A 14,565-nucleotide genomic window follows, 5' to 3' on the forward strand; every position below is an offset into this window, starting at 1 on the left:
CTTTGCAATCACACAAAGGTTTTGACAGCAGGTGTGGTCCCACTCCCAGGTCACTCGCTGTCAAAACTATCACTGTTAATGAATGTTACTGAGCACCTTTGATTTTCATAAACACTCAAAATCACATGGAACCCATCACAAAATGACTTAATTAAATTTAAAAAAAGCTCCACTTATCTTCCTCACAGCAGACCTTTTTCTTCCTTCTGTTTGAATGGAATATTGTATTACTTAGCAGAGAGGATTTCCCAGACTGCGAGCTGGGACGCCAGCAGAGGTTTGTGTTGCCTTATGCAGGGGCAGCCACAGTCAGAAGCACAGGCAGCAGGGCTGAAGATGCCCCAGGTTAAGGTCTCTGCCAGCATTGGATTTTAGGATTTCCATGGGTAAATACGCATAAGCTCGGGGAAATTTTGCCTAATAATTATAGACATGAGATATCTTCATTTGTCACATGTACTTCAAAACACACAGTGAAATGCACCTTTTGCATACAGTGCTCAGGGGACAGCCCACAAGCGTTGCCACGCTTCTGGCGCCAACATAGCATGCCCACAACTTCCTAACCCGTACGTCTTTGGAATGTGGGAGGAAACCGGAGCACCCGGAGGAAACCCATGCAGACACGGGGAGAATGTACAAACTCCTTACAGACAGTGTCCGGATTTGAACCTGGGTCGCTGGCGCTGTAAAGCGTTACGCTAACCGCTACACTACCGTGCCTGCCCTACTGCTGTGCCTGCCATATTTCTGATCATATCAGCTGTGTGTGTGAAAGGGGATACTCTCAGTCATATCATCTGCTGTCATGTTGGCATATTCTTTTTTTAGGGAAGATGGTCAGCACCAGACAAGAGAAAAGATAAACAGTCATCCCATCCACTGAAATGCCAACATCACCATCATCAGCAGTGCGAGATCATTTAGATAACTCAGGAGAGGGAACAATTCCTTGTGGGAGAAGCTTTAAAAGTTCAATGGATTTATTGCATAATCAGTGATTTCATACAAGACAGAGAGTGTTTAAATGTTCTGTGTGTGGGAAGACATATCACCCTTTCTTATTTTGATGATCTTAATGTGGTAGCATTTATTTTCAAATCAAACTTGGAAATAAGGAAATAAATCCAACCGTATGAGTTATGTAGAATTGGGCCGATACAAGCCCAGGGCAAATTCAAGTATGGGCTTTATTGTCTCTTTTCTTACTACTGGCGAAATGTCATAAATTGGAAAAGGAACAAAATTTTACTTAGCTCAGAGGAAGTTTTTTTTGAGCTCGTTTCACCTGCACACAGAAGCTTACATTTTAATCTAGAAACTCTCTGCATTTGTAGGATGTACTTAAGTGTGCCATTCACAAAGTAATTTTACCAAAAGTATTAGCTCCTAGATCTCAAAAGCATAGTTTGTGATATAGTTAATATAACAAGCTTTAAATATTAAACTTATTTATTGCTTCCAAGTAGAAGAATTCAAAACTTTTTTTACTCCCTCATCATTTTATATACACCCACTGCTGGTTAATCATTTTTAAGGCGTTTTAGCCACTTCATACCTTCAAAGCTTTGGATTAATGAGTACACAGTCAACCCTCCTCAACTGAGCAGTGTTTACTTGATCCAAAACTAAATGTAAAAGTAATTATGTAAAGGAAAAGATCTTTCTTCTACCCACCCACACAAGAAAAAAGGTAACGTTGACATGAATTATTTTTGTCAAAGTTATAACTTAATTCAAAATATCAAATTTTACTTTGCTGCAAAAATATTGCCACTTTGAAGTTGAAAGTTTGATATTCCAGCCATACGAACACAGGGTATGAGCTATGCTGAAATATTCTTCTATCTCCACATTTAGATTGCAATCAAAATGGTAATTTAGTAAAACTAATCAAAAAATCTTTTAAATTGTGGATGAAAGACTTAAGTATTTGGAAGAAAATAAAAACTTGCTGGAGATTTTCTTAAAGACATTTGAAAGCCCCTGACATTAGTCCATTAGTTGGAGATGTAGAAGGCAAAGAGGAGGCAAGGACAAAACTAGGCTTGAAGAGAAGAGCAGTAAGATAATGAGGGATGAAGTATTAAAGATGAGGGAGATTACCACAGACACAGAGTTAAACCAGGGTTACAGAGAGAAACAGAAAATGCTGAAAGCACTCAGAAGGTCAGGAACACCTGTGGATGCAGAAACATTTCAGGTCGGAAATATCCACCAGGACTGAGTGAGTGAGACAACTTCAGGCAAGGCAACATCAGGGCATGAGTGAATTTAAGAGGGTAATGCTCTTAATGTCAATTCATTAAAAGAAGGAAACCTGTAAAGCTTCATGAAGAGTTGTGATACTTGGCACATAGGGGACATTGGTCACATTTTTCTGAAGTTGGGATTATCCTAATTACATATAATATTTTAAATGCCAGCTTTTTTTTTTTACAGCCTTTGTGCAACAGTCTCTACAGACTGAATTGGAATAGGAAGAACATAGCTTCATTGACTCCATTGATAGGTCTAAATATGCAGCTATCATCATCTGCAAACTGGAAGACAAAAAGCAGGCTGTAGGCAAAGTAAAATACAGATACGATCTGAAACAGTTAAAAACAACGTTTCCACTATTCATTAGGATAATAGATTGGTGCAGGTTTACAAGTTAAGTGGGTTGCTCAGATAGCTTTAGCTGTAGACATAACAAAGAGCCTTTTTAAAATCATCAATCTATATAAACACCATAATTAGGTTCTGCATGAATGGTAGCAACTGATGCCTATCATATCATAATGGGATTAATTGGGTTCAGATATAAAACACTGATGCTTGCCCAACATAAACAATTCTACACATTGACAGTCGATAGAAATCAGTACGGCTCACATGTTGGCTCCCTGCACAACAAGCAAAGTTGACTCCAGGAACTTTAGGGAATGGAAGGAGGTAGATCTCATCTTGAAAATAACTAAATTAATGGAGTATATTTCAAATTGCACATTTTTGGGATGTGGGAGGAAACTGGATCACCTGGAGGAGATCCAAGTGATCACAAGGACAAAACATGCAAACTCCCCACAGACAACACCAGAGGTTAGGACTGAACCCGAGTCACTGGAGCCGGGTCAGCAGCTTCACAAGCTGCACCAACCTATCTTCACCATCAAGAACATTGTCGTCTACAGCAAGCATAAAGTCCATTATAATAAAACAGACATTGATTTTTAATTATATAATTAAATGCAGAGCCAATAAGGCTCAACAATTTAATGATTAGCCATAATTTTGGCATTACAGAATAATCCTGAGTGGAAAATATTCAGTCCTTCCTCATTAAGATGAATGGGAGAAATCTAACAAAACATTACATTTCACATCATTTTGTGCTGTTTTACCTTGATGAGTTTAATTAAAATCATACAGTAATAATTCAACATTTCATTCTTAATGGAAATAATTAGATCCTATTGTCTTTCATTCAGTTATTTTTTATTCCCAAATATTGTGCATAATCACTTTGCAATTCCATTGTAAATAAAAAATATTGTCTTAACTAAACTTTTGTAACCAGCTTTTAGTCCAACATCCAGCTATGAATAAGCTGTAATTTCCTGTATTAACATATTGGGAAAACTAAAGTCACCATCAGCATAAATTTAGTATCCCTAGAACTAAAGTCATCCCTGATGATGACTCAGGTTGAAAACTTGGAAACTATTCATACCTAGTTGTCCTGTCTATTTAGCCTCCTCTAGTCCAAACCCAGTTAATCCTCATATCTAAAACTCTTTAAATCTGGCCACACCCTTTGGTGCAAAATTCCATCACTCCAGGCACACCTTTGGTTTTGTATCCCCAGCCATTTAATTGCTATTCATGAATAGGGAAACAGAATTACAGTGTGACTTTTAAATTAACATCTTCATTTTTGTGGCCCACATGGAATGCACATTTCTGAAATACCAATATGAATGCATACATTCTATACTATATGACTGTTCTCACTCATACTTTACTAGAAAATAATTATTTATCAACTAATGTAATTTTTCACCAAATGACACAAATGATTACTAAAGGCAAGGTTAAACTCCTTAAGAAAAATTCAAAATGATACTCTCTACTTTAAATTCCCTGGACAAAATTACATTCTCCTGCATACTCACTTGATTTGTTCTATTCAACGAGATTTTAACTCAGGCAAATGTGTGACACTGATAGACAGAACAATGTGCTGACAAGAGAAAAGCATCAGGGATTTGAGTTTAAGCATAAAGGATTTCTTTTGGTTCATATTAAAGTTTTTATCCCCTTCTTTTACATTCCATGTACAAATTTGCCAACTAACTTCACACTGATAGTTGTAAAGAATTTATAAAAGACACACCAGATAACCCAGGTTAATTTAATCTTCTATTTCACTTAATTTGTTTATAATATGCAAAATAATTAACAGAAAATGTGGTACCATGATAAAGTGAGTTGATTTAAAAAGGACATGGCAAATTATCTGCATTGGCATCAATGCCATAAAATAATGCTCAAGTTCTTGTTTAAAATTGTTGGTGACAATACATATTAGTAGTTATCAATGTTATACGATTAGAATGTCCCAATATCATACTAAAGTACTAGAATTCTGAGAGAAATTGGTGTATAGTTCCACATCGATTTCATTTTGTTTCATGTACATGCATTAACATGAATTTACCCTTTGCATTTTGCACACCTGTAGTGAGAGTATTTTCCAATGAAAAGAAACACAAATATCAAATTATGATCTTAAAATCTGTTGAGATTGTATAAAAGTGTTGGATTAGTTTCCATTGATGCTGATAATATAGGATATTAGACACATTTTTTCTCAGAACATTGCATCAACCAAGAAAAACAGAATGAAGGGTAATGTTAACCCTAATGTTAAAAATAATTAAGAGGAAATTCAACAGTCAATTAAATTATTAATAGAACAGAGGCAAGTTAAATTTGTCCACATCTTTTCCTAAGCTTCAAAATGATAGCAAACTTTCAGACAAAAAAAATAACATCTTTTCTCATTGGTAAGCTGGAAGACCTATGCAATAACATTTGGACCTAAATCCTATAAAGGAATCCAATTAATTCAGATGGAAGAGAATTATCATAAGGCAGAATTACTAAAATGCCTCGTCCCATTTCAAAATTAAACCTTTTATCATCCAAAATGTGGTAGCTGAATGACAGAAGAAATTTAATGCTCAGTTTATACATTTTTTTTAGCACCAACATCTCACAAATATGTTCAATTTTAATAAAATTCATCTGCAGGTCACAATTGAGCCGAGACAGACTGAAGCCCTTCAAGGAATGTGGTTTCATCCCTAAATCAGCACCTCCAGAGAGATGGTGAAAAGCATGAAAAAGCCTTCATATGCTCCATACACAACAGTAAAGGACAGTGGTAATGGAGTATGTAAAAGGTGCAGGATGCTTGAAATGGGACATCGGTTCTGAGTAATGACTACAGAAAATGAATGCCTTGAAAGACAAAGGTGATAAAAGTTTCCAGCAGCCATTTACTGAATATTAGCTATTCAGCAATTACTCTGAAGTATCTAAGATTAAGCTTTCACTTCATTTCCACTGATTACTTTGTCTTCAAAGTGTGATTAAGACTTACTAGTCCTCTGCAAAACATATCTTTTTCCATAAGTATATTTGGGGTGACAATTGTAAAATATTCTGAATGTCAGATGTTTTATTACAATACTGCAAGATGAAGATGTTGAAATTTCCAATCTGCACAAGAGCTTAGAGAGTACCCATTATACAGAAATATATTGAAAAGTTCAATATTTAAAATGATTCAGTTTTTTGAGTAAGTCCATTTATTTGAATGCAGAGTAAGTTAGGTGTTTTTGATGATTTATATATTGTTTGAATTGATTGAGTTTTTTTATTTACTTAGGTGTTTTTTTAATGTTTTAATTTGTTACACTTTTTACAACTTCTTAAGTTTTTATTTCATTAATTTTTATTAGATTTTGAAAGATTCTGAATGTCAGAACCAGTCAATGTATTTGGCAGTCAACTAAGCCTGGTAATGTGGTTTAGCCACTATCAAATGTTTTTTTCAGCTATTTCGTTCCAGAAGCTTATTTTGGTCTGTCTATATGACGAGACTACATCACACAATGCTTTGCCACTGTGCCAGACCTCATTCTGCTCTGTGTTATCCTTGGGGAGAAAGTTCATTCCAGCCAATCCAGAGGAAGTTAAATTCAAAGTTACCATGCAGGCCAGATATAAGTGTGGTTGACTTGCCACTGGCACCAAATTCTGCTCCTATATATTGCTGCTGGTTACAGGAAAAAAAATGATTCCAATTGAAAAAATTGATTCAAAAACTATCTGAAAAATGCAAAAACAATAAAGAAAATGGTTAACTAATCTTGTACACAAAGAAACAACAGAAAGAGAAGACAAGAGGAATGCAGTAGATAAATTACTATTCTCAAAAGAACTTCAGTAAAGGTACTTTGCTGCAGACTCATGACTAGGTTAAAACATGTGGAGTCAGGAACAAGTACAAGGACGAATATCAAGCTGCAAATAAGATCAGAGAGCAGGGATGAAAGGAAGCCATTCAAATTATCAACTGCTGCCTTATGGATTGTTAGTTATTATTTACATTGTTGAATTGGATCCGTAACTAAGATTTAATTTAAAAAACTGCAGATGTCATTAAGTTATACTCACTACAGAAGGGGATACAACAACATGCAACTGAATTAGGTTTGCAGAATGGAGATGCAATTGGCAAATCAATTCAGTAAGTGTGAGATTGTTACTCTTCTTACCAAAATGCACAATGTCACATACTTCTTGGAAAATAAACATCCAACTAGAGCACAGAACCAGTAGTGACAGAGGTAACAAAGCCATTTAAAACAAAAGAAGACTGCAATTCAGGGGATAAAGTTGAAAGGCAGATAACTATTTAGAATTCTGGTTAGACGGTTTTGGAGTGCTATGAAAAGTTCTGGTCTCCAATGTTATAAAAGGGCTATAGACTATAAAGGAGATACAAAACTGATCCCAGCCAGGAAAGTTTGAGATTCAGGGATTTCTTCTAGGAAGTCTGTGCAATGACAATTATTATGAAATGCTTTTATATGATAGATGTAGGAATGTTTTTGGGAGGAAGCTTGTGCATAGAACAAGTCCATAGATTCATGCTGTTGTTTAATTGACAGGCTTCCATGTTGTAAATAGTATGTAACTTTGCAATCCACCAAACCCTCCCCATTAACTTTATTTTTACTGCTTAGAAAAAAGGTTCCCTTATACATTATACATTTACTTACTGTCTTGTAATCTCTTTGCCTCTCCTATTTACTTATTACATTCTACATTTTTCACCTTCAGCTTGTATTAAATTTTTGTCTTTATCATAAGCCTCCTTTTCCCTGTTTTAGTCGAATATACATACAGTTATTCATCCTCTCATTTTGGATGATCCTTCCTTTTCAACCTGTAGACCACACATTAATCAGCTACTGTCTGATCTGCCAGCCACTAATTTCAATCAACTTGGTTTAGACCCTTTTACAACTCATTGAAATTCTCTCTCCTCCGGTTATTTGCTCTTTTATTTACAGAAATCTAAGGGCTATGGAACTCTTTTACTTTCAAAATATGTTTGGTTTCACACAATCCTTATCTATTGACTTACCTCATGATATTTCAATGCTTCTTTCACCTCAGTGTTACCTTTAACTTTATTCTTAGTTCTCCACAATTTGTTAAGGGTGGAGGATAATTCTTATACTTGAATCTCCTGAACTGGGATGCTGTCAAAGTACATATCCAGAGTGTATTGGCCATTCATTGGCTATTGTTGACGGAAATCTCTATTGGTAAAGCTTCTGCAGTACAAGATCATGAACCAACAGGCAAAACCCTAATCTCTACAGTTTATCAACACTATGACCACTTTACACTAAAATAGACTTTGATTATTTTGTTCTAATTGTGTTCTTTCTTATAAAAAATGTGTTTAATTTATGTTTTTCTTGTGAATGCTGCTTATATGGTGCTATTGTGCCTGTGATGCTGATGCAAGTAAGCTTTTCATTGCATCCGTGCATACATGTACTTGTGCACATGTCAATAAACTTGACTTTGATTATAAAGAATTGTCTTTATTGTTAGCTAGTTCAACAATCTTCCCTATCACGAGGAATCAACAGAATGACATGCATCCCTCCTTTCTGTATTGGTATCATACTCACTGTAAACAAAGCAGTTATTCATTTGATGCTATATTCTATTCCTGTAAACATAAACCCCATTACATAACCTTTATTTTTAATCAGCACTAATCATCACTATTCTGCAGTTTTCTTATAATAAACATATATCTGTATTGTACTTAACTATAAAAATATATAGAAAGCTTTGGCTACAGCGCAACAGTTTTTCAGGAAAGGTGACGGCGACTGTTTTTGCATTCACTCCAACCAATCCATTTTCAGGAAAGTACTCAATCTGCTGCTAAAATTAGAGAAAGAATTACAATATTTTTTGTACGTGTGGCTTAATTTAACAAGAGGTAAATCACAGTCTGAACAAGTGTAAGTAACTGGAAACCTTTATCCACAAGAACTCAATAAAAAATGGAAAAGTTCATTGAAAACCAGGAACCTTAAGTTAAATAAAATTACTGCAAACACTTAGGAAAAGGAAGTTAGATTGATCACCACTGCTGTATTATGGGAAAGCTATTGCACTTGTACTTAATTTCCTTTGTTGGCATTAAACAAAATCTATGCAGATGGTTCACACCTGAAACTTTCAAATAAGCAATATGTGAATATATAAATGTCCAGACTATGTGACTGAAGTAGAGTTGCACAGATAATCAGCAAATCATCATGCTCTGGCATTGAAGAACATTAAGCTTATGTGTTGATATTATTTTCAATTTAAATTGTGTAATTAAAACAATTTCATTTATACCCAAATTATTTATAAAACCTTAAATGTGGCAAAGAAATATAACTGGGAAAACTATAATGTTGCTCTACCCTCACAAGTTGCTACAAAACTTCTGTTTGGAAATATGATGACTTACCCTTGGGTCTGCAGTAAGCAGCTTAAATGCTTGGTACACTTGATTCTCTTGTACACCACCACCCAGGTCAAGAAAGTTTGCTGGCTTCCCTCCATGAAGATCGATGATATCGCATGTAGCCATGGCAAGACCGGCTCCATTAACTGTTTATAAGAGAGGCATCATCTTTCACAATTTGACAAATCATCAATTTATCAAATCACCAGGGAAAAATAATGTCAAAAAGATGTAACAGACTAGCATTATTATGAACATTACTGTGCACATACTTTTAGGTTTAGCAGCTGTGAGTATGGTGGGAGCCTTAGATGAAAGATGGAGCAGCAAGCCTTATTGAGCTTCATGCTGTTTCTACAAATAAACACAAGCAACTTATTCAACAAGTCAGTAGGACTTGTTTAATGGAACTGTAAATATAACAGCAAATGATTCCACTCCAATTCATGGGAAACATGTTTTCCACATAAAATCTTTTTTGCTACAGCAAGATAAATTGATGTAAATAAATACTGCTTGCAAATGAAGGTTCGACTGTTCAGAAAGCATTTCTACAGTTGCCAGGAAATTTAATCAGGCTAGATGCATTTTCCAGCTTTGTAGGCTCGCCAAAGGGGAAGCAGGAAATACAAGCCCATCACATTTGTGTGGACCTTTGGTGAATGGTGCATGTCAGTATTAAGCTGAAAATTGAACATCTTATTTAAATGAACTTCATGCACTTCTTTGAGGATCCATTTAGGATTTTGGTCTGCTGTATATGAATTAACCACCAAGGAAGGATTTCTTTCATTGCTCTGTAAAGGGATCATGTAGTTTGTGCCCACATTGAGCGAGGCCTGGACAAAGAAATGCCAGGGAATAATCATCTCCAGTAATACAAAGTCTCACCACCTTCACTTGCCTTTACTTGCAATCAACATCGAAGAGGTAATGACTGGTCAAACAAAACACCACAGCGGTTGCACACACACAGTTGCTACAAGAGCAAAGCAAGGGCTGCCTACTACCCTAGAAACAGCATTTCTACAATCTGCAATGCAGCTCCAAGAACACTTGAGAAGTATCTGGGACAAAGCATTTTACTTGATAACACCCATCGCTACCTTAAAAATTCACTCCCTCTACAATCAGACGAACAAAGCTGCAGCTGGTACCATCAACAAGATGTATTGCAGCAAATCACTTCTTCAATACTTTGCAAACTCATGATTAGTATCAACTAGAAGCAGGGTATCAGGCACATGGAGTAAAATAGAGTCACAGGGCACAGAAACAGGTTCTACAGCTACTCATCCATGCCACCTGTAATGCCTATCTACGCTAATCCCACCGGCCCACATTAACCCCATATCCCTCGATGGCTTTTCGAACTAAGTACCTGTCCAAACACCTCTTAAATGTTGTAACTGTATCTGCCTCTACTCCTTCCTCTGGCAGCTCATTCTACATAACACCACCCTCTGTATGAAAAATTTGCCCCTCAGATCTCCTTTAAATTTCTGCCCTCTCAGCTAAAACTTATTCCCTCTATTTTTAGACTCCCCTACTCTAGGAAAAAGATTCTGACTACCTACCCTATCCATCCTCGTAATCTTATAAAGCTCTACAAGGTTGCCCCTCAGCCTCCTACGTTCCAGTGAGAATAAATCCAGCCTGTCCAATCTCTCCTTATCAATAAAGCCCTTTATTCCAGGGAACATCCTGGTGAATCTCTTCTGCACTCCCTCCAATGCCTGCACACCCTTCCTGTAGTGTGGTGACACAATACTCCAAGTGTGGCCTGACCAATATCTTGTACAACAGCAACATGACACCCCAACCCTTACACTCAATGCTTCGGCCTGTGAAGGCAAGTGTGCAAATGGCTTCTTCACTACCCTATCCACCTGTGTTGCCATTTTCAGGAAGCTATGAACTTGCACCCCAAGATCCCTCTGTACATCAACACTCCTGAAGTCCCCACAATGCATTGCTTTTGTCCTGTAAGTATTTGATGACCAAAAACGCACTACCTCACACATCTCTGAATTAAATTCCATATGCCACAGCTCTGCCCAACTTTCTAACTGATCTATGTACCTCGGTATCCTTTCACAACCTTCTTTGCTATCTACCACTCCACCAATTTTGTGTCTGAAATAAATTTACTAATCAGTTCACCTACATTCTCATTCAAGTCATTTATATATACAACAAACAACAATAGTCCCAGCATCAATCCCTACAGTATACCATCTCTGCGGTTACAGACTTCCAGTCAGAAATCCAACCCTCCAGCACTACCCTCTGACTCCTATCATCAAGCCAATTTTGGATCCAGTTTGCCAAAACACTTTGGATCCCACGTGCCCTAACCTCTGGACTAGCCCACCGTGTGGGCCTTTGTCAAAAGCCTTGCTGAAGTCTACATAAACCACATCTACCCACTATCCCGGCTTCATCAATTTTCTTAGTTACTTCCTTAAAAAACTCAGATATGAGAGCCAAGATTTTCCTCGCATAAAACTACATTGACTCCTCCTAATCCATCCCTGCCTTTCTAAGTAAACATAAATCCTGTCCTTTAGAGTTCTTTTCCAATAATTTCCCTACTATTGATATAAGAATTGCTGCTCTGTAGTTTCCAGGCTTACCTCCACTGCCTTTTTTGAATAAGGGAACAGCATTAATTATCCTCCAGTCTGCTGGTACCTCACCCATGACAAACGAAATGCAAAAATCTCCATCAGAGCCCCAGCAAATCTCCTCCCTTGCTCTCAATAGCATCCTGGGATAGATACCATCATTGTCTACCTTAATGTATGCTAATATCTCTAACATTTCTTTCCTCTGGACACAGACACGTTCCAGACTATCAGTGTACCGCTCCCCTAACTCTCCATTCTCCGCATCCTTCTCCCTTGTGAATACTGGTGAGAAATATTCTTTTAGGACGTCACTCATATCCACTGGCTTGACAGATGGATTTCCCTTTTAGTATCTAAGGGTACCTACTCTTTCCCTAGCTACCCACTTGCTTCTAATATGGGATTCTAATGGAATTCTTCTTAATCCTGTTTGCCAAGGCCATTTCATGTCCTTCTTTTACCCTACTAATTCCTTTCTCAAGTTCATTCCTACATTGCCTGTAAACCTCAAAGGACTCCCTTGATACCAAATGCCTATCCCTGACATAGACTTTCTTCTTATTTTTGAAATCTTCAATTTCCTCTGTTGACCAAGGTTACCTATTCTTACCATGTTTGCTTCTTACCTTCACAGGGACACGCCGACTCTGAGCTTTTATTATCTCGCCTTTAAATGTCTCCCATTTATTGGATGTTGTTACTCCCTCCAGCAGCTGCTCTCAGTCTACTTTCTCCGGGTTCTGCCTTATACTGTTGAAATCAGCCCTCCCCCAATTTAACACCTTAACTCTAGGATCAACCTCATCTTTTTCCAAGATGACTTTGAAATGTAAGCCATGATCACTATTTCCAAACGGTTCCTCCAGAACTTCCACCATTTGCCCGTCCTCATTCCCTCAGATGAGGTTGAATACAGCCCCTTCCCTAGTAGGACTCTCTACATAATGGTTTAAAAAAAACCCCGAAAGTATTCCACCCCATCTAAGCCTCTTATATCGAGGCAATCCTTTAATGTTCAATGTTAAACAAGTTAAAATCCTTCACTACCGCAAACTTACTGTTTTTACATCCTACTGCAATTTGCGATATCTGTGATAGCAACGCCAATTCCTTTCCAGGTCACGGCTTACAGATTACTTGGAAACAAGGATTTGACAAAACAAAAAGCATTTCTGGACAGTTGGCCAGAAATTTGATTAGGTAGCATGCTTCTCAGGCTCACAGGAGAACCTTCATTCAGTGATTAACTATTACCTATGCAAGGGATCTAGGAAGCTACAATAAATGCTGTCTTGGAAAAATCCTAATCCAGTGAAGGAATAGGCTGCACATTGAACTTCTGATTGGTTTCAAGATATTTCACGCTGTGTTTTGGCCTTTTGCAGAATTCACATTTTCCTGGTTTTCTATGTCTTATTTGCCTTATGGGCAATTTGTCTGCAGTGACAGGTGAGCACATAAGAGTTGTTACCTGGAGGACAGATTAGGGCAGCAAAGAAGCAGCAGCAATACTTCCCACTTGAGAAATAGAAAAGGAGGATTGTACAGAGGTCATAAGCACAAAGGGCACAGGAAACACTTCCACAATGCTTAACTGAGGATCTATGTCTTGGGTACCTTAGCTTCACTGAGAAAGCTGCTATCAAGCAAACACCACTGAAGTCTTGCATCAGGAGTGCTTGTGAATGTTTGTGTCATGAGATCCATTTTGTTTGCAGCAAGAGACATGAGCAACATCACCTAGTCAGCAGTCCATCAACTTATCAAGCCAATTACAGCAAGTAGAACACCTATATCTTCCTTCATAGTAGACAGGGTGATACATGATGAGAGTATACTGGGTTTTGTTTCGAGGGAGGCAGTTTCAGGTTATAAAGACATAGGCAACAAACAACACTTTACCCTTAGGGCTCCCTGTCATTTGTTTGATTCAATTGTAAGAGGGGGAAGTAAAGGCCATTTTGCTGGGTCAGCAGGCATAGTTCTGCTCTAAAATTGTGTCCATGGATGAGGTCACGACCTGGAACTCCTGTCAATGGTGGCTTCATCTAGAGTCAAAATGACAGTCAGCTGAGCTTCTATGGTAGTTTTGAAAGTTGTTAGGAGAGGGCCTATGACGGGAGGAAGTGTTGATGTTCAGATTGGACTAAATATTTTGCACAAAGGTTTGAGATGAATGGAAAGTATCATCTCAGTGTTAAGTACCATTGCACACTGGCTGGCACCTAGTGCTTCCTGACAATATACCCATTAACCTTCTTCAGTAGGAGGCCCTCACACTTTTCACCCAAGGCCTCAGCAGAAAAAAATTGGTATGCAGTTTTATCCTTCAGCTATCTGTCCCAATTTGCGTCCTCTTTCTCAATCTGGCTCCTACACACTTGTGTCCCGTGATTCACCATTTGAAGTAAAACCTAGACTCCAAAATGCATTTCACACCAATTTCTGAGCTGTTGTCTGTGAAGGTAAGATTGAATGACAGTACACCCTCGAGGACCCTGACCTCCTCTTCCTGTAATGAACCAGAGCTTTCCAAATCTTCGGAGAGGGAAAGTGTGAAGAAGAGAGTTTGAGAATAGGGTGGTGAAAGTATTGGCTGTTTGTTACACAGAGTGGACAGTCTTAGATGGATAACATAAGTGGTAAATAAAGTGAAGGGGATGAAGAAATCCTGTACTGTTTCTCTGCTGGTGACATCCCAAGTTAACTTCCTACCCACAATGACCAATGTCTGTTAAGGAGAAACAGGATGTGCCAGTGAGTTCAGCCTAATCTAACAGCAGATCAGTAACGTGGTAGGTATGTAATCTCCTCTATGAAGAAGGGAGTACA

At 37.7% G+C, this 14,565-nt stretch overlaps 1 protein-coding gene across 1 annotated transcript in view; it reads right to left on the bottom strand.

Moving 5' to 3' along the window:
• The window catches only part of suclg2 (succinate-CoA ligase GDP-forming subunit beta), a 297,231-nt gene that overhangs the window by 92,313 nt on the left and 190,353 nt on the right, over window positions 1–14,565 (bottom strand). The window contains exon 9 of the mRNA XM_052018514.1: window positions 9,107–9,249. Coding sequence (XP_051874474.1) covers window positions 9,107–9,249 — 143 coding nt within the window. The remainder of the gene's footprint in view (window positions 1–9,106; window positions 9,250–14,565) is intronic.

This window comes from Pristis pectinata, chromosome 6, assembly GCF_009764475.1.
Source record: "Pristis pectinata isolate sPriPec2 chromosome 6, sPriPec2.1.pri, whole genome shotgun sequence".
NCBI classification, from domain to species: Eukaryota; Metazoa; Chordata; class Chondrichthyes; order Rhinopristiformes; family Pristidae; genus Pristis; species Pristis pectinata.